The 20628-nt window shown below is 51.2% G+C and overlaps 1 protein-coding gene across 5 annotated transcripts; it reads right to left on the bottom strand.

The window, feature by feature from the left end:
* Nucleotides 1-3914: 3914 nt before the first annotated feature.
* stab2 (stabilin 2) lies at nucleotides 3915-20575 on the bottom strand. 5 transcript variants are annotated; one of them, XM_029163410.3, is made up of 69 exons: nucleotides 20417-20575; nucleotides 19610-19734; nucleotides 19426-19541; nucleotides 18700-18785; nucleotides 18364-18430; nucleotides 18170-18265; nucleotides 17892-18014; nucleotides 17620-17813; nucleotides 17145-17272; nucleotides 16937-17070; nucleotides 16772-16851; nucleotides 16558-16704; nucleotides 16176-16319; nucleotides 16045-16107; nucleotides 15852-15968; nucleotides 15721-15774; nucleotides 15563-15643; nucleotides 15297-15449; nucleotides 15097-15159; nucleotides 14918-15016; nucleotides 14694-14780; nucleotides 14448-14559; nucleotides 14197-14377; nucleotides 14030-14123; nucleotides 13798-13956; nucleotides 13638-13733; nucleotides 13474-13566; nucleotides 13351-13398; nucleotides 13114-13247; nucleotides 12928-13030; nucleotides 12769-12849; nucleotides 12606-12695; nucleotides 12422-12529; nucleotides 12216-12347; nucleotides 11995-12123; nucleotides 11862-11924; nucleotides 11681-11779; nucleotides 11413-11608; nucleotides 11236-11331; nucleotides 11094-11151; nucleotides 10890-10963; nucleotides 10699-10824; nucleotides 10538-10611; nucleotides 10393-10464; nucleotides 10126-10245; nucleotides 10006-10050; nucleotides 9847-9930; nucleotides 9620-9772; nucleotides 9166-9285; nucleotides 9023-9076; nucleotides 8777-8953; nucleotides 8556-8645; nucleotides 8339-8485; nucleotides 8193-8252; nucleotides 7993-8116; nucleotides 7706-7855; nucleotides 7494-7598; nucleotides 7315-7422; nucleotides 7038-7231; nucleotides 6816-6957; nucleotides 6564-6697; nucleotides 6331-6496; nucleotides 6027-6133; nucleotides 5827-5946; nucleotides 5613-5759; nucleotides 5420-5530; nucleotides 5212-5343; nucleotides 5018-5131; nucleotides 3915-4942 (listed from the first exon to the last, which is right to left on the bottom strand). In XM_029163410.3, exons 1-69 carry the CDS (start codon nucleotides 20510-20512, stop codon nucleotides 4883-4885), a joined length of 7635 nt encoding a protein of 2544 aa, XP_029019243.1. In that variant the 5' UTR covers nucleotides 20513-20575; the 3' UTR covers nucleotides 3915-4882. The 5 variants fall into 5 exon arrangements, with proteins under 5 accessions (XP_029019243.1, XP_029019244.1, XP_029019240.1 ...); XM_029163411.3 differs by having other exon boundaries at nucleotides 12769-12846; XM_029163407.3 differs by having other exon boundaries at nucleotides 11094-11331.
* Between the last annotated feature and the right edge of the window lie 53 nt (nucleotides 20576-20628).

The raw sequence follows: 20628 nt of genomic DNA, 5'->3' as shown, positions 1-20628 counted from the left end.
AACGTTACGGGTGAAGGTTACTTCTTCGTATCTGTGGAAAGTTAGCTAACTTAAGCATAACTGTTTCTTAACTGGCTTTCTAGTTGATGTCTGTTCTGGTGCCAAGCAGTTGATAAAAGTAAAACATGGAGAGAACTAGTAGGGCGTCTGCCTCACAGAAGTTAAGCACTGTTAACTTCAGACATGTGACACTTGCACCATACAGTGAGCAGACTAGACATATTTATCTGTAATCAAATAAAGTGTCACCATCTATCGTGCTGTAATGCGGTAGATTAGCAAACAAAATGTATGCATCCTAGTGCTGACAATAATTTTACTGTTAAAAACCATCTTCACTTATTTTAATTGCAGAAACTAAAGTAAGAGCTGATAATATAATCTAATAAAGAAAGCTGGTTATAATGGCTAGTTTTACAACTGATTCTAGTGAGTGTGTGTGTGATGTACAGGTTGGTGCTTATTGAACAGTCTAATTGCAGCAAAGAGCAAGATCAAGCAAGCAAGATCTTCCCACAGCAAGGGTGGATCAGTCTGTCACTGAAGCTGCTCCCCAGATTAGACGGTGTGTGTCCTGCAGTGGGTGAAAGTCAAGGTCCAGGATAGATGTCGGCTTCGCCAGGACCCTTCTGTCACCCACCTCCTGTTTTGCATCCAGAGCACAGCCCTGGACAGAGCTGACCTCTGAACTACTATGTTCCTATTTTGTCAGTCTACTGTATATACCTGTTTCCAGTAAAAATAGTTTCCTGCAACTAAATGCAGGGTAATTTGGCATAGACACAGTTCTAAATTGTTTTTTTAGTTAATGCCAGATAGGTATGTTAACGCACACATTGTCCAGTCTATCTGCCATAACAGCAGCTGCTTTAACTGGTATATTAAACCATTACTATGCTGTTATACTGTAAGTAAGATTACATAGAGGAATGTCCATGCTGTGTTTGTTTGTATTTTGTGAACTTAATCTAAGGCATTACACTATTAAAGCGTGATACTTGAGTTATAAATATTACTGTATGGCAGAGGAAATTCAACTCACAGGATTTCAGATTAAGATCAGATCAGCTCTGAGAAAGAAGTTACTGCAACTCAGCTCTACAGTTTGTTCAGTGGTCTCACATGGATATGTAAGATACAGTAAAATTGAACTGAGTTGATTTCAAAGCCTAGAGTTTGCTGTACAGTAATTCAACTTTAACTAAATGTTAATGGAAGGTCATAAATTTGATAATGATTTCATCAAAGGTTTTTCATTGGATGCAAGCCTTGATATGCTGTCAACACATTTTAACATTAAATATTCGGACGCCCAAACCGAAACTGAAAGAAGCAGGACTCAGTGGGACGGAGTCTACTCTTATAAGATGAGGGAAGAGCGATCTTTTTAGGACTTCACGGACGGACCTGAACAGCTGTTTGGCTACAGAACAAGGCACTTGGACAAGTTCCAGCTCAGTATACAGCGCCATACAGCACAGTACCTAGTTTGGCCTCGTTAAATAGTAGGTCCGTCTACCAAACGATCCGTGAGTTAGAGATCCCTGCGGATTCAGCTCACCAAGCATTTAAACAGAGTTTTGTTTCCGGTTTCTATATAGGCACCAACCACATTATTCAGTCTCCAAGCAGTTGTAAATGGCAGCGACGTTTCTACAAGAAACGTCCTTAAATAGCCTATCCATCAATCCATTTTCCAAGCCGCTTATTACCTAATGCGGGGTCACGGGGGTGCTGGAGCCTAACCCAGCTGGCTATGGGCGAGGTACAGACGGGTCGCCAGTCCATCGCAGGGCAACACAGAGACAGACAACCATTCACACACACACTCACACCTACGGGCAATGGAGAGAGTCCAATCAACCTATTACCAACCTTTTATATTTTAATTAACGCAGCATAGCCCTGTTTTTAGCTCGAAGGTATAAGTGAAAGTTTGACTGACTTACAGTAGCTTTCCATAATGTTGAAATGTTGTCATGTTTCTTGTTAATGTCGTTGTGTTTTTTGTTAACGTCGTTGTGTTTTCTGTTAATGTTGGTGTGTTTCTTGTTGTCGTGTTTTCTATTAATGTTGGTGTGTTTCCTGTTAATGACGTTGTGTTTCCTCTTTTTGTTTGTTTGTACATATATATATACCTGTACATGTATTAATGTTAGTGCTGTAGAAGCACCACAGATCTGTTGCTGAACCAAACCCTGGAACCAGCTGCTTGGTTCTCATCATCTGATCAAAGCTACTGAAGACGGAGAGCGTTACTACAGTATGAAACCTTTGATTTGTGTCAGCATCTGCATTTGTGAAGCAGACTTTTGACTTTATTGTGAAATAAATCTGTAAAGGCAAGTGTTTTTTTACCTGCGGTGACAAGGAGAACAAACAAGATGTGCTGGACTCTGGTTCCTCTGCTGCTTTGTTGGATATTGCTCATGGATCCACAGAGGGTGAGAATTCTGTGAGTTTCATGTTAGTCAGACATTATGTGAACGTTTATGGTGGAAACAGGAAGCAGCTTATTGAGGTTTAACAAGTTAAACATCAGGAAGCTTCAGTGCTTGCTTGGTTTACTTCTACTACTAGTTTATATTTGTACTAAAAACCTAACAAAAACTAAAGACTGTAATCATCGTGTTTCTAAGCAGAGTAATGAATAATAAATAACTGAGATTCAAAAACTAAATTAAATGTCTGAGGCATGAAGAAATGTTTTTTGTTTGAGGAAACTGATGCAAAGAGTTTGATCTGTAGTTTAAACAACAAAAACACACCAGGTTCAACAAAGATATAGGTTTAAGTGAAAGTCAAGACTTTTTTCTGACTCAATCTGAATCAGAACCACAATCTGTTTAGTTAAATGTAGAAAGTGGGAGTGTGGACATTTACTCTGTCTATTCTAGAAGAAGGAAAGTAATATGTCACACTTACAATGAATAAATGAGTCCTCTGCATTTAACCCATCCCCTGGGCAGCATGGGCTGCCATGCAAGGCAACCAGGATCTGTCTTACTCAAGGACACACTTGATGCTCTGGTGGGGGTTTGAACCAGGGACCTTTTGCTTCCCAAGCCTTCATAGATGCAATGGATAGGACTTTATTGATTCCACAATGTGGAAATATGTGAACATGTGCTGCACCTTAGTTGACATAATCTCTTTCTCTATCCCAAGATGCTTTTGGGTTCATTGGAACCAATTAAGCTCAGCATGGAGGACAACTCTATTGATGACATGTACTCAAACTGCAGTCCAGAGATGGAAAACGAGCTTGGAAAATTTAAGGACAAGACTGGGTTACTAAACATGAAAGAGACAAGTCCAATCTGTCAGCGCGTTGGAGGTGGCAACAGTGCAACAGGTCCTCTCACCACACATGAAGCGAAAGCAATATGTCTCTACACGTCTGATGAATGGTATCAGGAATTTAATAATGTGGTCCGAAGTGGCAAAGTCAGTTATGGCACCAACAAATTCAAATTCCATGCTCTGCATTATTGGTTAACAACTGCTGTTCAGAAGCTGAATGGTGGTAAGTGTTACACAGTTTATCGAAGGACCAAAGCCGAGTTTACTGGTGAAATCAACCAGGTAATTCGGTTTGGTTCCTTTGCATCAACCTCTTATAAGAAAGATCTAATGAGATTTGGTAGAGAAACCTGCTTTAAAATAAGAACCTGTACAGGAGCTTACATAGCTCCTTATTCAGAGCATAAACAAGAAGAAGAGGTGCTTATACCTCCCTATGAAACATTCAAGATAACCCAGATTCACAGTCAGGGTCAGTTTGAAGCTATGAGTGACTGCAAGGTTGTGTTTGTTTTGGAAAATGGCTGTAAAAAAAGCTATTTAGACTGTAAACTTATAGAAAAGTCTAACACAAAAAAAAAGAAAAGCCTTTGGAACCTTTCATGGAACTGTTTTCGTGGTAGATGATGCTCGCCTTTATTCTCTAATCTGATACTTTCCAACATGTTTTCATTGAATGTTACACCACAGCTAATCTCATATTTACAACATTACATCAATAAAGATCTCAACATTGTAAATGTTTCTACTATACAAAATGGACTTTTTTACTTATGTTCACATTTTTTCTCATTTTATAAGATTCAACCGGTCATGATTACATACGTGTGTGTGTGTGTGTGTGTGTGTGTGTGTGTGTGTGTGTGTGTGTGTGTGTGTGTGTGTGTGTGTGTGTGTTGGGGGGTCAGGGTTAGGGGGTGTGGCTGGTACAGGCTGTGAGGCCATGTTATATATGGAGGAGTGGCACAGTCCCTCACCTGCCTCTGACCAATACATAAATACTTCCACTACTTTACATCATGTTCATCATCTGAACTACAGAAAATGAAAAATAAATCTGTAATCCCAAAAAAACAAACAACAGCAGCTTCAGGTTCAAAGATACTAGTAACACATTGGGAGGAAAGCAAGAAGAAATCTGGTGAGTCTAAGCAGAGAAGATGAATCAAACTGCATTCATGTAGCGCCACACAATGACCTACTGCCAAGAACAGGTTCATCTACAATAAACGGAAACAAGACAAAAACACGGGAGGAGCTAATAAACACTAACATAAAAATAAAACAGATGAGCCATGTCATCCTTGGATAGGTTCATATGCAAGCTGAGTTTTCAGCTTTGATCATAAAACAGCCAGTTCAGAGGTTGACCTGCTCTCCAGAGGTCTGGAGCTGGTCCAGAATCCTTGGGCCGGGACACCCAGAACAGAACCCGATTCGAGTAGGATGCAGCAATCTTGCAGGAACATATAGATGAAGTACTGTAGATCAGTGACTTTGGTTTAAAACGGGTCAGGAAACAATGGCTCCAAAGTGGTACCGAAGCGGGTGCGATGGTTCCGGTCCAGTGGTTTCCCTCTTAGCTGTCCTGTAGCAGGTCGTACGTTCCTCCGTTCACCACCTCGTGTTTGTCCTCTGCCTATCAACACGTCATGTTAAAACACATTGGAACCAGTTCAACAAACAGATGAGTGACACCAAGACTCTGACTCACTGCCACGTGAGATGGGCTGGACTCTGCCGGTTCTGAAGCTGCTTCATAAACCGGGTTAGAGATGCTGCGGCTGCTGTGTGCAGCTGAAGCCTCCTCCTCCTCCTCATCATCATCCTGCCAGACACGAAGCGGGTTTCATGTCATCAACATGTTACTGCAGGTATCGACACTGACACACCGGCACCAGCACCCACCTTGAAGTAGTGGAACCTGAAGGGTTTGGTGCTGCGTCTGTAGAAGTGGTATCCGACGAACCCAGCTCCAACCAGCAGCAGAACCAGCAGCACCACGCCGACGCCCGTCCCGGCTCTGTGAGCCACCGGCATCTGCAGAACCACACGCTGGCGCATGAAGCACACGAGGCGCAAAAGGAACCTGACGCGTCGGCCGAACAGAACCAACCTGCTGCTTTGGGGGCGGAGCCTTCAGCGGCGCCTGCAGGACGTGGATGATGCCGTTTGACGCCAGGATGTCAGAGCTGGTGACAAAGCGACCGTTGATGTAACGAGACGACTGAGAACACAGAGGAGACGCGGGTCAAGGACCTATGCTCTATGCTTCAGACCCGAGTCTGGTTCTGCCTATAGTAACTGACCAGAGCCGTGGGGTCCAGCAGGTCTGCGACTCCAACCACCGTCAGAACGCCCACTCGAGTGCGGATCCGACTGCCGTTCTTCAGCTGGCTGAGAGGCAGAGCCTGGCCCTCCGACAGGTGGAACTCCACGTCCCGCTGAGACAGGGTCTGCGGGTGGAGGCGGGTGAGGCCGCGTGTCAGCACAATACGACCCGTGTTCTGTCCTGGGACTCACCTGGTTGCCGGCCAGGCCACTGTTGTCAGGCACGAACAGCGTGGACTGGACCGTCAGGTTGCTGAGCCGCCTCACAAAGCGTCTCCCGGAATCCGACGCCTCAGAGTAGTTCAGGACTTGCTGGAGGTGGAGGGAAACCGTCGGACGCGTGATGACGAATATACGTGCGATTCTGCCCTTTACAAGCGGGTCGGACTCACTGTGAGGAAGCTGGAGAAGGTCGGGGTGGAGCGGAGGACCTGCAGCAGGTTTCCTGTGCAGGTGACGCCGTTTCCCACGTAGCCGGGCCGACACTCACACCGGACCTCTGCAACAGCAGCCACACGTTAGCTCACAAGACACGGTTCATGTGTTATGTACCCTCACTGCAGGAGGATGGAGACCAGCATGTTTGACTAATATCTGTATGTCACTGTTTGTAATCAGGCTCTGCATCATACGCTTCCTAAAGCAGTCACATCGGTGCCTGCCATGAGCCATGCAGCTGCATAGTAACTGTACGACCCTTCATCCAGTAGCAGAACGCGTCCCAGGCCTCGCTCAGGTTCTTGCGGACGCCGTAGTCCACGATGCCCACGTGGCCAAAGCCGCACTTGGGGTTGGAGTAGGTGGTGGGGTAGGCCACGCGAGCCCCGTGCAGCCAGCCAGCGGCACACATGTTCAACCCGCCCTGCAGACAGAGAGCAGCTCCGGTCAGATCCCCGCTGCTGAACGCCCCGCGTGCTGCGTTCACGGACCTGTTGAGCGTAGGACAGCTGAGTGTACGTGGCCAGGGCACCTCCGCTGGCAATGCAGGCCTGCTCCGCTGCAGCGAAGGTCAGTTTGTACTGGCCTTTATCTGAACGATGGTGAAACACACCGAGTGTCGCATCTGCACAAAAACAAAGTTTTGTTGGTAGAACGAAGAATCATTATTTCGCCATTGGTTGAACTGGATCATTCAACATGTAAACAAAGCCTGACAGGCTGATGGGTGGAGGACTGCGTACCTTCAAAGTGCAGGTCGGTACACTTGGCGTCTTCGTGACATTGTCCGTTGTCCTGGAGACAGCGGCTGACGGGCAGCTGTTTGACCTCGCAGCTCACGCCGTCGCCGATGTAGGCGTCTTTGCACGCGCACCGTTTCTTGCCCTGTTCAGAAGAACGCGTTAAGCTGCTGAGCAGCGCCACCTTTCACGGTCCTCACCGGAGCCACCGGTCACGGTCCTCACCGGAGCCGTCATGGTGCAGGTGGCGTGCTCGTGGCAGCCTCCGTTGTCCCCGGAGGCGCAGGGGTCGATGGGCTGACAGGAGAAGCCGTCTCCAGTGTGACCTTTGGGACAGGTGCAGCTCACCCGCTCGCCGTCCTGAGAGCATTTGGCGCCTTCGGCACAGCCGCCGTTCCAGACCTGACACATGTCCACCACTGCAGAGACGGGGACAGGGCGAGCTCCAGAAACACAGACACAGATGCAATGTTCAGACTGTGGGAAATGCTGAGTGTGTGACCTGCACAGGTGACGCCATCGCCGTCATAAAACGGCCGACACACACACGTGTTGTTGTCCTGGCAGACGGCTTTAGGGGAACAGGGCGGAGAACACGTGAAGATCTCAGCTGCAGGAAACAGGACGCCGGCGTGAGGCAGAGGTTCTTCGGATCAAGGAGTCGTACCTGCGGACGCTCACCTTGCGGTGTGTCACATCTGTCCCCCGTCCACCCAGGCTCACAGAAACACTGACCAGTTCCTCTGCGACCATCGTCACACGACCCGTGTTCTGAACAGTTGCAGGCTGGAAACCAAGTCACACTGCTCTCATATTTAAACCAACACTTAGAGTCAGCTTCACTTTGAACCAGCGAGCTGCACAGAACCACAGGCCGAGTTCTGGTTACTCACCTCTACAGGTGGGTCCATAGAAGCCGTCACTGCACAGCTCACAAGCCACACCCCCAAAACCCGTCTCACAGGTACAGGTACCGTTACCCAGGTGACCGTCGTCACACTTCCCACGTCCGCTGCACACAGAGCCCACGCCCCCGGGACAGACTGGACCCAGACACAGACACAGTCAGTTAGTTTCATGATGCTGTCACAAAACAAACTGGTGTTTCAGTTAGTTCTTCTGGGTTTTTATGGACTACTCATCCCAGATCAAACCCTTCACGCTTTGCGTCCAGCCTCACCCAGACAGTCTCGTCCAAAGTAACCACGGCAACACTTCGGCTGCCAAAAGAGGACCGTGCAGACGCCTCGACAGCCCAGGTTTTTACCCACAAACATGGAGGGGAGGTCGCACTTCTCTATCTCCTGAAAACAGGACAAACACAGTGAGGCACACGAACACTCATGCTACAAATATGTGCAGGACAATCAGGGGCCCGACCTTGACTACGGCCCCTTTGGGACACGGGGAGACCAGAGGCTTGCACTGCTCACAGCTCATCTGAAACAGGGCACAGCATTACAACAGCCTGGCGTCACCAGGAGCAGCCTACAACCAGAGGGACCAAAGCTGGATCCAGGTATTACCCTCAGTTCAAAGGTGGACTCCTGGTCGCAGCGTCCTCCCAGGCTGGGTGGAGTCAGCAGACAGTCGATCCCGTACGCCATCCCATGGCTGAAGGCGAGGTGTCTCTGAACGATCCGGCAGTTTCCATCGTTGACAAAGATCTCTCCCTGTGCAACAGAGTCAGACGTCCGTTAAACCGGCACCGGCTTCAGCTGGTTCCTGCCTGATCAGACTTACGATGCTGTCTGAGCTGCCAGCGGAGAAGGAGAGCGAGGAGCCCTGCAGAGTCTGAGCCGAGTCCAGATGGACCAGACCTTCGGCGTACGTCTGGTTTGGACAAACAAGAAAGGCTTTATTGTTCTAATGAGCTGTGTGTGGAAGGGTAGAGTTGGGACGTTGCATATCATCATCATCATCATCATCATATATAGTGGTTTTATGGAGCCAAGGATGATCACCATCTGCTTCTGCAGGACGTGGTACTTCAGGTACTCCACCAGCTGGGCTCGGTTGTGTTGGTGAAACAGGAAGTCCCTCTGCTCCTGAGGCAGAGCTGCCATGACGCCGTCTGAAGGCATGAACACGGTGACTGGTTGGAGCAGCCTGTCGTTCAGCTGCTTCATCACGCCCGTGTCCTGAAGCCAGAACCACATCAGCACCGAGGGAGACGCCACAGAGGCAGTGAACACCTGTTTAAGTCTCACCTCGAGCAGTTTGTAGAAGGTTCTATAGCCGTCGGCCACGTCGCTCAGGTTCAGCTGTAACAGCAGCAGATCCACAGTGAAACCAACAGAAAGTCAAATCACAGCTGGATCTGACCAAAGTGGTGGGGGCGGACTCGGTTTACCGGCCTCTTGTCTTCGTACACGTCGGGAAGGAACAGGACCCTGTTGATCTCGTGTAGAATCCCGTTGGTGCTGACGCCGTCGCTGTACGTGACATTGGCCTCGTTGACAGTGATGACCCCCTGAAACGATTGGATTAAACATCATCAGGTGGAATTCATTCATGAGCTGGTGTTTGTTCATCGGACCTCTCTGCCTCTGCTGTAAGGAAGCCACAACTGGTTCTGAATGACCAGTTGTTCAAAAGCTGCAAGAACCGACGTCTACTGATCTGGTGACCCACAGTTCCCCTCATCACCCGTGAGGCGACTCGTGGACCGTGTGGTACCACCCGCTTTAAGCTTCTGTCCAGCCTCTGCTACAGCTGCATGCTGCTGTGTGCATCTGCTGTCAGAACGACATCTGGATCTGACAGATGTGAGTAAAACATCACCAGCTGTGGTGTAACACTGGCACCTGACGGGACCCGGTGGTCAGCACGAGTCCAGACAGAGTGGTCAGGTTCCGGGGCGGGTTCAGGTCGGCGGGCAGCAGAGTGTGACCCATGACGATGTGGCTCCGCAGAACGCTGGCGAATTTCTCTCGGTTTCTCCGCAGCAGGGTCCTCATCTGAACAACAGCAGGTCATGGAACGTGTTCTGTCAGAATGGCTGCAGGCTTTGAAGCCTTGGAACAACCCTCACCTTTACGTTCACGTTCCTGTAGGCCCTGGAACTCGGAACAAAAACGGTGAAAGGGCCCCGACCGCTCAGTGAAATGGACGCATCCTGAAAGCACAGTTTCACTTGGTGAGTCGCGCTTCACCTCCAGGGGCATAAAAGCTGGTCCCAGTCAGTGCTCACCATCAGGCCCAGTTGGAAGCCTCCCAGCTTCCTCGTCAGGAGTTCCTGCAAACACAAAGTGAGGGTGAAGCCGTTTGTCCTGCAGCCGGTGCCACGCAATGACCGACTGCAGCTTCTCACCTGCATCACAGTGCCTCTGCAGACCAGGCCGTCGCCCACGAAGCCGTTGTTACACGTGCAGTTGGCTGCTCCTGGTCCCGTCATGTTACACCACGCCTTCCGGTGACAGCCACCGTTTCTCTGGAAAAGGCAAAGGTAATGGGAGTGAGCCAGTCCAGGAGCCGGCGTCCTTCGGTGCGATCAATATTTCAATATTCATGTGCTTTGTGGTCCCACAGACATAGGACATGATAACCAGTGAGTCACTGCTGGATCAGACACACTCACCTTTAGACACAAGTTGATCATCTCACAGCTGCTTCCATCCCCTGAGTAACCTTCTTTACAGGCACAGGACGTCTGCAGACCCAGACAAGCATAAGGTCCATAAACACAAGCTACAGAGAGCTGATATCTCACAGAAGCTGCTTACTCGGTTTGGTCCAACGTGAACACAGTCTGCGTGGACGTGGCAGCCTCCGTTTCCCTCCAGACACGGGTTGATGCCTGGGAAAGGCAAAAGTCCCGCACCACTCAAACGCATCACTCAGCCTCTTTAGTTCATGCTTTCAGGTTTGTGAACTCTGAACCCACCGACACACACGAGTCCGTCCCCAGAGAAGCCGCTGTTACACACGCAGTCTCTCCGTCCGGGTCGGGTTCTCTTACAGACGCCGTCCGGGCTGCAGCCGCCGTTGTCCACCAGACACGGGTCTTTGGCTGCACACAGCGAACCCTCAGTACCAGCAAACCCGCTGAGTCTAAGCATAGCAGGAGGTTTCTACCTTCACAGACGGTTCCGTCTCCCTCAAATCCAGCAGCACAGAGACACCGAGGTCCGGATGTCTGAAACACACAGCTAACGGAGGAGACCAGTGGGTCAGTTCCAGCGGGTAGAATGTGTGTTTGTAGCCTCAGACTAAACCTGAGTGTGTTTTGAGTGTCTGAGCAGAGCTCTCTAACTAATCCTGCAGTTTGGCTCCACTCACTTTGCGCTGGTGTGACATTTAAATGAGCCGCACAGTTGGTCAGCTCTGGATTCAACCTCTAAAAGGCAGCGGACACAGAAACGATTATGGGAGGAAAGATGCGTAACCCTCAGCGCCGGGTCCGGTTCAGACAGACTCTTACTTTCATCGCAGAAGACTCCTCTCCAGCCAACGTCACACTCACACGTCCCGTCGCCTCGAACCCCGTCACTGCAGCGTCCGTTCTGACAGTGGCAGTCTGCAGACACCGGCGTCTGGGTCACACTCACCGTCTCCTACCAGCGTAGGACACGGGTCACAATGGACCGAACACACTGACCTTGGTCACAGTGGACTCCATACTTCCCGCCCTCGCAGGTCTCGCAGGCCGTCCCGTTGAAGCCTCTGTTGCACAGACAGACTCCGGTGCCGCGGGTCCCGTCCAAACACGCCCCGTTACCGTAGCAGGGCTTCCCCTTCGGACCGGGACACGGCTCACAGTGCTCTCCAAAGTAGCCGCCACAGCACCGCGCTTCCTGGGAACACAAAGTCATTAGTTGTCCAGCGGAACCCGCGTGCGGATCCTCGTGGTGACGGCGGTCACGTACAACTTTGGGCCGCAGGCAGGTGGTTCTGCAGCCGGAGATCAGCAGCCGCTCGCCCTCGAACATCCTCAGGTACATACATTTCTTCCTCGCCACTGAAAACTGCAGGAGGCACCAAAAGGCAGAGGTCAGTTCACAGCAGCAGCAGACGTGACGCGTTCCTAATGATGCGTGTGTGTCTCACGTCTGGGTCGGTGCCTTTGAGGCAGGAGCTTCTGCGTGGGAGCAAACAGTCCTCACACGCTCCCTGAGGAGAACAAACGTTACTGAGGCTCAGCAGGCGTCTCGTTCGTGAGGCCGAGAGTCCAGGAACGTACCACGAGTTTCTGGTAGGAAGTCTGGTCACAGCGGTTCCAGTTGATCTCCAGAACCGCTGACAGGCCATGGATCACGCCTTTACCGCTCAGGATGTTGGTAGAGTTCAGCAGAGCATCGTTCACAAACAGCTGCAGGAGACAGGCAGACGGTCCATATCAACCCGGAACCGGTTTGTCTGGTTCCATGATCCGATGGTGATCGCTCAGTGTCCGGTTCATACCTTTCCGTCTCGAGGGAAAAATCCCAACTGGAAGGAGAACCCGAGCATTGTCTGCTTGTATCCACTCAACTGTAGGTCAGTCTTCAACAGACGCTGAGCCAGAATCACATGGTACCGGGTCGTGTTGATGTCCTGTTGAACAACAAAGCTCATGGGTTGAACTCTGATCTGCAGCAGATGGACTTTATGGTTTTATGTCACGTTACCAGAGCATCTGCTGCCACATGACTGAGGTAATGCTTGATGGCTCCATCTGTCGGAGCAAAGACCGTGAACTCGCTGGCCCGTTCGATTTCCTCCGTCAGGTTGTAGTTCTGCGCACAGAACCGCAAATCACACATTCACCCAGAGTCACAGCGGAGAACGTCCAGAACCTGTGTGTGTCCGTACGATGAGATATGATCTGAAGAGGGAGAACTCGGGTCTCAGAGACAGCATTGCGAGCAGGCCTTCGCTCAGCTTCCTGTCCGGAACCAGAACCTGGAGACACAGAAGCCTGTCACTGAGTGGTGTCCACGCGTCATTAGAATCGTCTGGACCGTCAGCTCCGCACCTTGTCGATGACGTGGATCAGTCCGTTGGTTGCCGGTATGTTGGACATTGTGACGGCGGCGCCACCAACATCGGTGAGCTGCTGGAACACAAACAGGTTTTAATCTAAAGCCTTGAGTCTGCGCGACGGCACCATGAGTCCCAGGCAGCCGGCACTCACGTTCCCGTCCGTCCGAACTGGAAGTGTGGTCTTGAGAAGGGAGGTCAGGGAGGACACGTTGCTTAGGAACGACAGCGGAACGTTCCCTGGAATCATGTGATTCCTGGCAGATACACAATAAATACACAATAAACGCTGTGAGCTCAGGAAACAAACCCAGAGGGTCCAGACACGCTGGGTTCTAACCTGATCAGACTGGGCAGGTTTCCCTTCATGGTCCAGAAGCTTTTATCCTCTGAAGACATTTTAGCAACAGCAGCTGAAGACGGAACCAAGAGGGTGATGTTCTGATCCAGCAGAGACTCAGACATCCCAGAATCCTGAGAGCCAAGGAATAAAGTGTCAGACTAGAAAGAGCATCCAAGGCTCGCAGCGCTGGAGACAGGGAGGATGGATCAGTAAAACCCGGCGGGAGACACTCACCGTGACCCAGCCCGAGAAGTCTGAGGCATCGGGCAGCGCCATCAGCCCCTGAAAGCGCCACAGGGAGGAAAGTCAGGGTTTATGAAGCCCAGATCACCGGTTCTGTAGAAATGCTCGTCTCACCTGCTCCACAGACCCGTAACACGCACGCCCGTCTCCCACGTATCCTTCATCGCAGACGCACGTCCACTGGGACGAGCGCAGCAGACAGCTGGCCTGAACACACGAAACAGAACCCATCCAGACCAGAACCAACCTGAGAGTCGGCTCCACGGTGCGGTACTCACCCAGTAGTGACAGCCCCCGTCTGCGGTGACACACTGGTTCACGGCTTCACACTCGAACCCGTTTCCCTTGTAGCCGAGTTTACAGCTACAGTCGCTCTGAGAACAGGAACCAAGTGTCATCCAGCGCCGGTTCTGTGAGGAGCAGACTAAGGCATCTTACCTGTCCAGGTCCAATGTAGATGCAGGTGGCACTGGGGTGGCAGCCTCCTCGGTCGGGGCTATTGCAGTTGTTGATTGGCTGGCAGTCGTCCCCGTCCTCCCTCCATCCCCTCAGACACTGACACGTGTGCGTCGCTGGTCCTGTCTGCACACACTTCGCCTGCAGAAGCACACATTGTGTCCACCGGTGCAGCCCGTCAACCAGAACCTCCAGTACAACAAGTAGGACTCACGTTCACGCTGCAGCCGCCCCTGAGAGGCGGAGCACACGGGTCAGACTCCACACAGGTGATGCCGTCGCCTTGGTAACCGGGTTTGCACACACATCTGCGAACATGACACTTGGTGTTTTAACATCTGTTTTGTACAGGTTGACGTTCAGATCCAAACGAACGCTCACCGTGGGCTCGTCTGGCTGAAGTCACAGTCTGCGTGGGCGTGGCAGAACTGGATGCGGGCGCCGCACGCCGCCGTCTTGCGTTCACAGAACCGACCCGTGAACCCCTGCTGGCAGGAGTCCGGTTTACAGCGCCCGTCCGAGTCCGGGCGGCTCTCACACTGTCCGTGGACACAGGGACAGGCTGGAGGCACAGGTGGGTTAGAGCCTCTGACGTCACACACCTTCACCAAGTCACAGGGCAAACCACTTACTTCTGTCACACTTGGGTCCGTATTTGGTGGAGGAGGCACAGTACTGACAGCGGGACCCACTGAAGTTTGGATCACAGATACACGATCCGTTCCCTTTAATCCCCTCCACACACTGGACAAGATTCAGCACACAGTGGTTTCACATGAAGCAATGAAATCAACAGGATGCATTCACTGAAATGGACCAAGTTCAGCTGAACACACGACACAGTGGATGTTTGTTTGTGATTCTGTGAATGTTCTGACCTGACCGTGACCCGAGCACGGACTCTGGAAGCCGCCAGGACAGGGACTGCAGTCTGGACCGTAGAAACCCGCACAACATGCTGGAGTCTGAGCACAAACATGAAGCAGTGAACGAGATAATGCCTGAATAGCTCCATCCTGCGAGCAGAACTCAGTCTTTTAAAGTTGGTTCTGATGAAGTGCAGTCACATCTAAGTGAGTCTGGCTTGTTTGTGGTTCTGTACCGTCACTGTTGTGTTGCAGAGCAGGGAGCAGCCTTTGGCAGGGAACATCAGCCGCGAGTCACCAGTAGACAATAAGTAAAGGCATCCAAAGGAAGAACCCTGCACCAACAGAGATCCAATCAGGGTTCTGGTCGGTTCTCTGCTCCACACAGACATAAAAACAGAACCGGGTGTCTTACCGTGTGAACGCTGCCCGACGGACACCGGGACACCTGCAGCTTTGAGCAGCTCACACATTCACTCTGAAAAACAAAGTGTTTTGTTTCAGAGAGAAGCTGACACGTCCAGTACCCAGAACATTCCGGACCGATCGGACCGGCAGGGCCTTTTTTGTTCCACTGGGCGAGTCTGTTCATGGTGTGTGTGTGGGGAGGCTCACCTCCACAATCTGCCTCTGAGACAGGTCACACCTGTGGGGCAGCACAGGCTGAATAGAGGCCGGAACCAAGACCCGGTCCAGGACATACAGACGTCCGTTCTTAGCTTGGACGGCTGCTTCCAGCACGGCGGCTCCGTCGACCAGGATCTGGCCCTGGAACAAACATCTGTTCAGCTGCAGGGTCCCTGAGGTTCCCCACTCATAACATCTGCTGGTTCTGGTTCTGCCTGCCCAAAGTTTTACAGGAGCAGCAGCTGTGAACCTACGTTTTCAGTCACGTTGACGGTCAGAACCTGATTGGCCATGGTCACGATTCTGGGACTGGACACGAGGTTAAGGACATCCAGCTTTAAGACAAAGGTGGAAGGTGAGCAGAACCGTCGCGAGAAGCGGATCAGCAGAACAAAGACAGGACGAGGCTCACGCTGGTGGAGGGGACAACGTGGTTCCTCATCAGCTCCAGCAGCTTGTTGCGGCCCTGAGAGTCAGAACATCATCATCAGGTTCTGTCTGACACTGTGTGTTTGTGTATGTTTGAGGTGGACCCGTTCCTACGTCAGAGCTGCTCAGGTACTGTAGGTGTCCAGCGGCCATGGCTTCAAAGGCCGCGCTGCAGGGAGCGAAGGCAGTGATGGGTCCAGGAAGGTCCACCACAGGCGCCAGGTCCGTTTTCTGTAGGGAAGGAGCCATCAGCTGGTCACTGTGGTTCTGATCCAGGATCTTAAGGTTGCTTCATATTTACACCCACCTCCAACAAAGATCTAAACTTGTCAAATTTATCATAGTTAGAGATGATCTTCATCAGGTTTTCCTGTGGACACAGAGGTTAAATCCCTGAACGGGTCTCCAGCCGGGTCCGTGATGTGAAGCGTGCGTCACCTCAGGGTCGCTCTCCACCGTGGGCGACACGCTGTCCATCAGCTTGGAGATGATGTGGATCATCCCGTTGGAGGCGACCAGATCCGACTGGAGGATGCTGCCTTTCTGCCTGCTGCCGTGAATCCGGATTCTTGTCTCCTTGTCCTGGAACCAAAGCAGATGATGAGTGAGGGCCGACCTGAAACCGGGAGGTTCTGAAGCCGAGTGTTATTAATGATTTAACCCGTTTCCTGCTGGAAACTGGTAAAAGTTAGTCAGCTGTTATGTTATTAGGAGTCACTAACAGGTCACATTCAACAGGCTCACATTTAGGGAACAGAACATGGTTCTGATTGGGTTCTTGTTCGGCTCTGGGTTCTAGTCCAGACACATTGTGTCTCACCTCGGACACCTCCGTCTCCGCTGACTTCCCCGTCAGCGTGTAGAAGACGCTGAAGCTCCTCAGGGCGTGGGACGGGACCACGCCGGCCACCAGGTGCAGCTTACACAGGTACTTGGCCTTGTTCACGTCTGCTGCCAGAGTCCTCACCTGGAGAGGAAACCCATTATTAGATACGCAGCTTCAGCTGCAGCTCGGCAAAGGTTCCGATTCTTACCGACACGTCTTTAAAGCCTCTGTTGATGGGGACAAAAACAGTGAAAGGACCCAAATTCTGCAGAGGCCACGAGATGGAAGCTAAACCGAAACAGAAATGGACGGTTGGCTACTTCTGAAACCAAGACATATGAACAGAACTATCCTGCAGGCAGACATGTGGTACCGAACAGAGCGATGGCGTTGCTCAGCTGACCGGTCCACTGGCCTCTGGGGTCGGTGTTGAGCTCGTTCAGGCGCTGGACGAGGTTCCCATAACAGACTTTACCGCTGCCGACGTAGCCCTGCAGACAGGTGCACCTGAGGGACAGAGGCACAGGTGACATCCAGGGTCCAGTTTCAACATGTGCATGAAGGTACAAGACATCACTGACTGGACTCTTCCTGGGCCCACGGTGGTACAGTTGGCATTCTGGTGACAGGAATCGGGTCTACACGAGTCCCTCACGCTGCAGACACCATTCAGCAGCTTTTCAAAGCCAGGAAGACACTCGCAGTGGGACTGGACCAAAACAGCAGAAACACAGGCTTCATTTATGTGGTACTGCTCCAGTTCTGGTTCTGTTCAAAGCCCCACCTGGAACCAGGATGTTTAAAAAGCTGCTTTTTTTCCTAATCTGAGACCGGTTCAGATTTTGTAATGTGTAATACTGGTACTGTTGAACCTGGGTTCTGATAGAATTTCTGATCCTGTACTTGGTTCTGGTCTTGCTCTTGGTTCTGTTAAGATAACGATCATGTTGATCCTATTTTCCCTGCGTAGCCCTGATCCAGTCTTGATCCTTCTGTTCATGGATCTTGGCCCAGTTTTTTGTCCCTCATCACTTCGCTGGCGCTGGGGGGTGGTACCTGTCCCGGTCCATCGTAGACGCATCGGGTGGACTCGGAGCAGCCTCCCTGTCCAGTCTGACATGGATCGATGCTCACGCAGACCCGGCCGTCGCCACTGTAGCCCTCTTTGCAGACACAGCGGTGCTGGTTCGGACCCGTGTGGAGGCAGGAGGCGCGGGCGTGACAGACGCTCTGAAGACACGGGTTAACAGCTGAGGAGGCAGAGGCGACAGTCAGGAGTCCAGGCAGCGCTGCTGGACCCAAAAACACCGGGACGGGTTTACACTCACATAAACACTGATCTGCAGAACGCTGGTACCCGGGCAAACACTCGCACACCAGCCGTCCGCTCACAGCCTGCTCCATGCAGCGGGCGTTCTGCTGGCAGCCGAGAGCCGCACACTCAGGGAGCTCTGGACCCGGGAGCGCAGGCAACAAGAACCAGACAACAGCAAACGGGGTTACAAAAGAACCGCACGGGTCCAATGTCCATTGAGAAGCTGTTACAAAGGTGTGAGGACCTCTAGTGGCAGGACGGAGAACGACAAGCACAGAACCACACACTGACCTTGGTCACAGTTTGGACCTTTATATCCAGAGAAGCAGGTGCATCTTCCGTCACCTTTGAGTCCAGAGTTACACAGACCATGGACACAGGTGCATTCTGGGCCAGATAAACAGGAAGAGAACCGGTATCAGAACAGAACTGGAACTGTTTGACAAACAAACAACCCATTTGTGTGTACATTGTTCTATAGTTACCTGAGGTGCAGGTGGAACCGTATCGATCCGGGGAACAATCCTCACACGCAGTTCCTGTAAAACCCACCTGGAAAACACACACACACACACACACACACACACACACACACACACACACACACACACACACACACACACACACATTCACACATTCACACACACACACACACACACACACACACACACACACACTATTGGGTTCGACCCATTTCCTTGGATCCTGTATGTTGAACCTCTCTACAGTTCTAGAAGGACTGGAGAACCCACTGGGTTCTTACCCTGGACGGTATACAGCGTGTTCAGGAGGTCCATGTGGGCTTTCTGTGTGTGCCTTACCTGACAGGCGCAGGTCCCGTTTCCTCCCAGTCCATCAGAACACACTCCTCTGTTGCTGCAGGGTGCGTGGGCCTGATCCGGACACTCTGACAACACAACAGGAAGCAGTGAGGAAAGCGGGCCTTGCCCCTGGTCAGCTCTTATCTGTCCTGTCCTGTCTTATCTCACATCATCCCTTCACCCACTGCCAGTGTTTCCTCCTGTTCCCAGTTCTCAACCAGAGGATTTGAGCCTGTCAGCAAGAGAACCAGGAAACTTCCAGCTCCTCATTGCTGACTCAGCAAACACAACAAAAGGTTAACTTTATATCTGGGCCTCACTGGTTCTGGACCAGAAGCTGCTGAGTACATGCCGTCTGTGACATTATGGGTCCAGTCAGAGTCAGCACATTAGTGGTCTGCTGACCCACAACATGCAGAGGAAGGACTTCCTGGTTCCATTGGTTAGATCTGCATCCTGGACTGGACCTGCGACCTTTGCACCAGTTCTGCAGGATTTAAAGTACCAGAACTGAGTCACTCACATCACAGTTCAACTCCAGTCTAACAGATGTACTGTTAGACTCTGGGTCAGAGATGTACTGACAAGAAGACCGGATGCCAGAATTTGAAGGTTTTGCCAGAATGCCAGAATTTTGAACATGGTAACTGTGGCTGTGGCAGCAGATCACAGAATGACTTCCATTCCCAAGGAAGGAGCCTTTCACGTGCATGTTTGGATCCTCACCGACACAATCTGGACCCCAGTAACCGGGACAGCAGCTCTTCACCTCCTCCTCTCTGTAGCACTCGAAGGAGCAGCCGCTGAGGGTGATCTTCAGACTGGCGGTTCTGACGTGGTAGCTGCACAAGAAGCACAGACAGTGAGTGGAGGCCCGGACACACGTCGCTCAGCGGACGTTCAGACCCACCTGCAGTTGTTAGCCACGGCGCCAAGAGTCCGTCTAAACCCAAGGGGACACTGGATCAGCGCAGTGATGCGACAGGAGTGACAGGCGGTCCAAGTCCTCAACACTGTCGAGTTCAGGCAGAAGTTCTGACAAACACACAGTGAGAGCGTTTCACTGCTGAGCAGAAGAAGGGTTGAGTTTGATTCCTGGCTCATGGGCTGAAGTGTCCTTGGGCAACACATTGAAGCCCAGTAGGGATGTGCTGCATAACAGCAGAACCAACAACATCTGAAGTACTGGACTCTGGCACATTCTCAGTTCAGAACACAGCACGGGTCCAGTCTAGTCTGAAGCTACTAGGCCTCAGTGCTGGAAAATCAGACCTGGTCCTGGTTTTTACTTTGGGGCCAGAACTTTTGAGTCCAGTTTGAAATCAGTTCTAAATAGATTTAGCAGAAAAAGTTCTGGATAGTCCCAGTGTGGCAAACAGGACGCGTGTAACGATCCGATAGCTGCTTCATTATCTGCTGCATCTCATCCAGGAAACAAACTCCCTGCAAAGTTCAGTGACCGGCTTTGGTTCTGATGTGCAGATAGAAATGATCTCTGAACGACACAGGAAGAACTTATTTACAGTGAAAGGACAATGTGACCATCCTCTTTTCTAGTTCAACCAGTACAAGCAGCAGAACCTGAACATTTGGACCTGAGCTTCCCATTTGGACTTTAAACGCTGATCCCAAAGGTTCTGCCTCGATCTAGGCTCGAGGACACAATGATGGAGCAGCCGTCTCACACTGACCAGTGAAAACTGAAAAGGCCTTTTACCTGCTGTGATGCAGCTGGAGCCTTCATCATTATCATCATCATCACCGTCATCGCAGGCAGAGACACGAGCAGCGAGTTCAGCCCATGCAGCTTCATGGCTCCGGTCCCGGTCCCGTCACAGACTGATGCTCTGTCTTCCTGTCCAGCTCTTTTCAGCCCTGCTCTTCCTCCTCCTCCTCTTCCTCCATGTGTTTCCTGGAATCCAACTCAGA

Source organism: Betta splendens, chromosome 9 (assembly GCF_900634795.4).
Source record: "Betta splendens chromosome 9, fBetSpl5.4, whole genome shotgun sequence".
In the NCBI taxonomy this organism is placed as follows: Eukaryota; Metazoa; Chordata; class Actinopteri; order Anabantiformes; family Osphronemidae; genus Betta; species Betta splendens.
The sequence above is the reverse complement of the archived record's forward strand: the minus strand, read 5'-3'. Positions and strand labels throughout refer to the sequence as shown.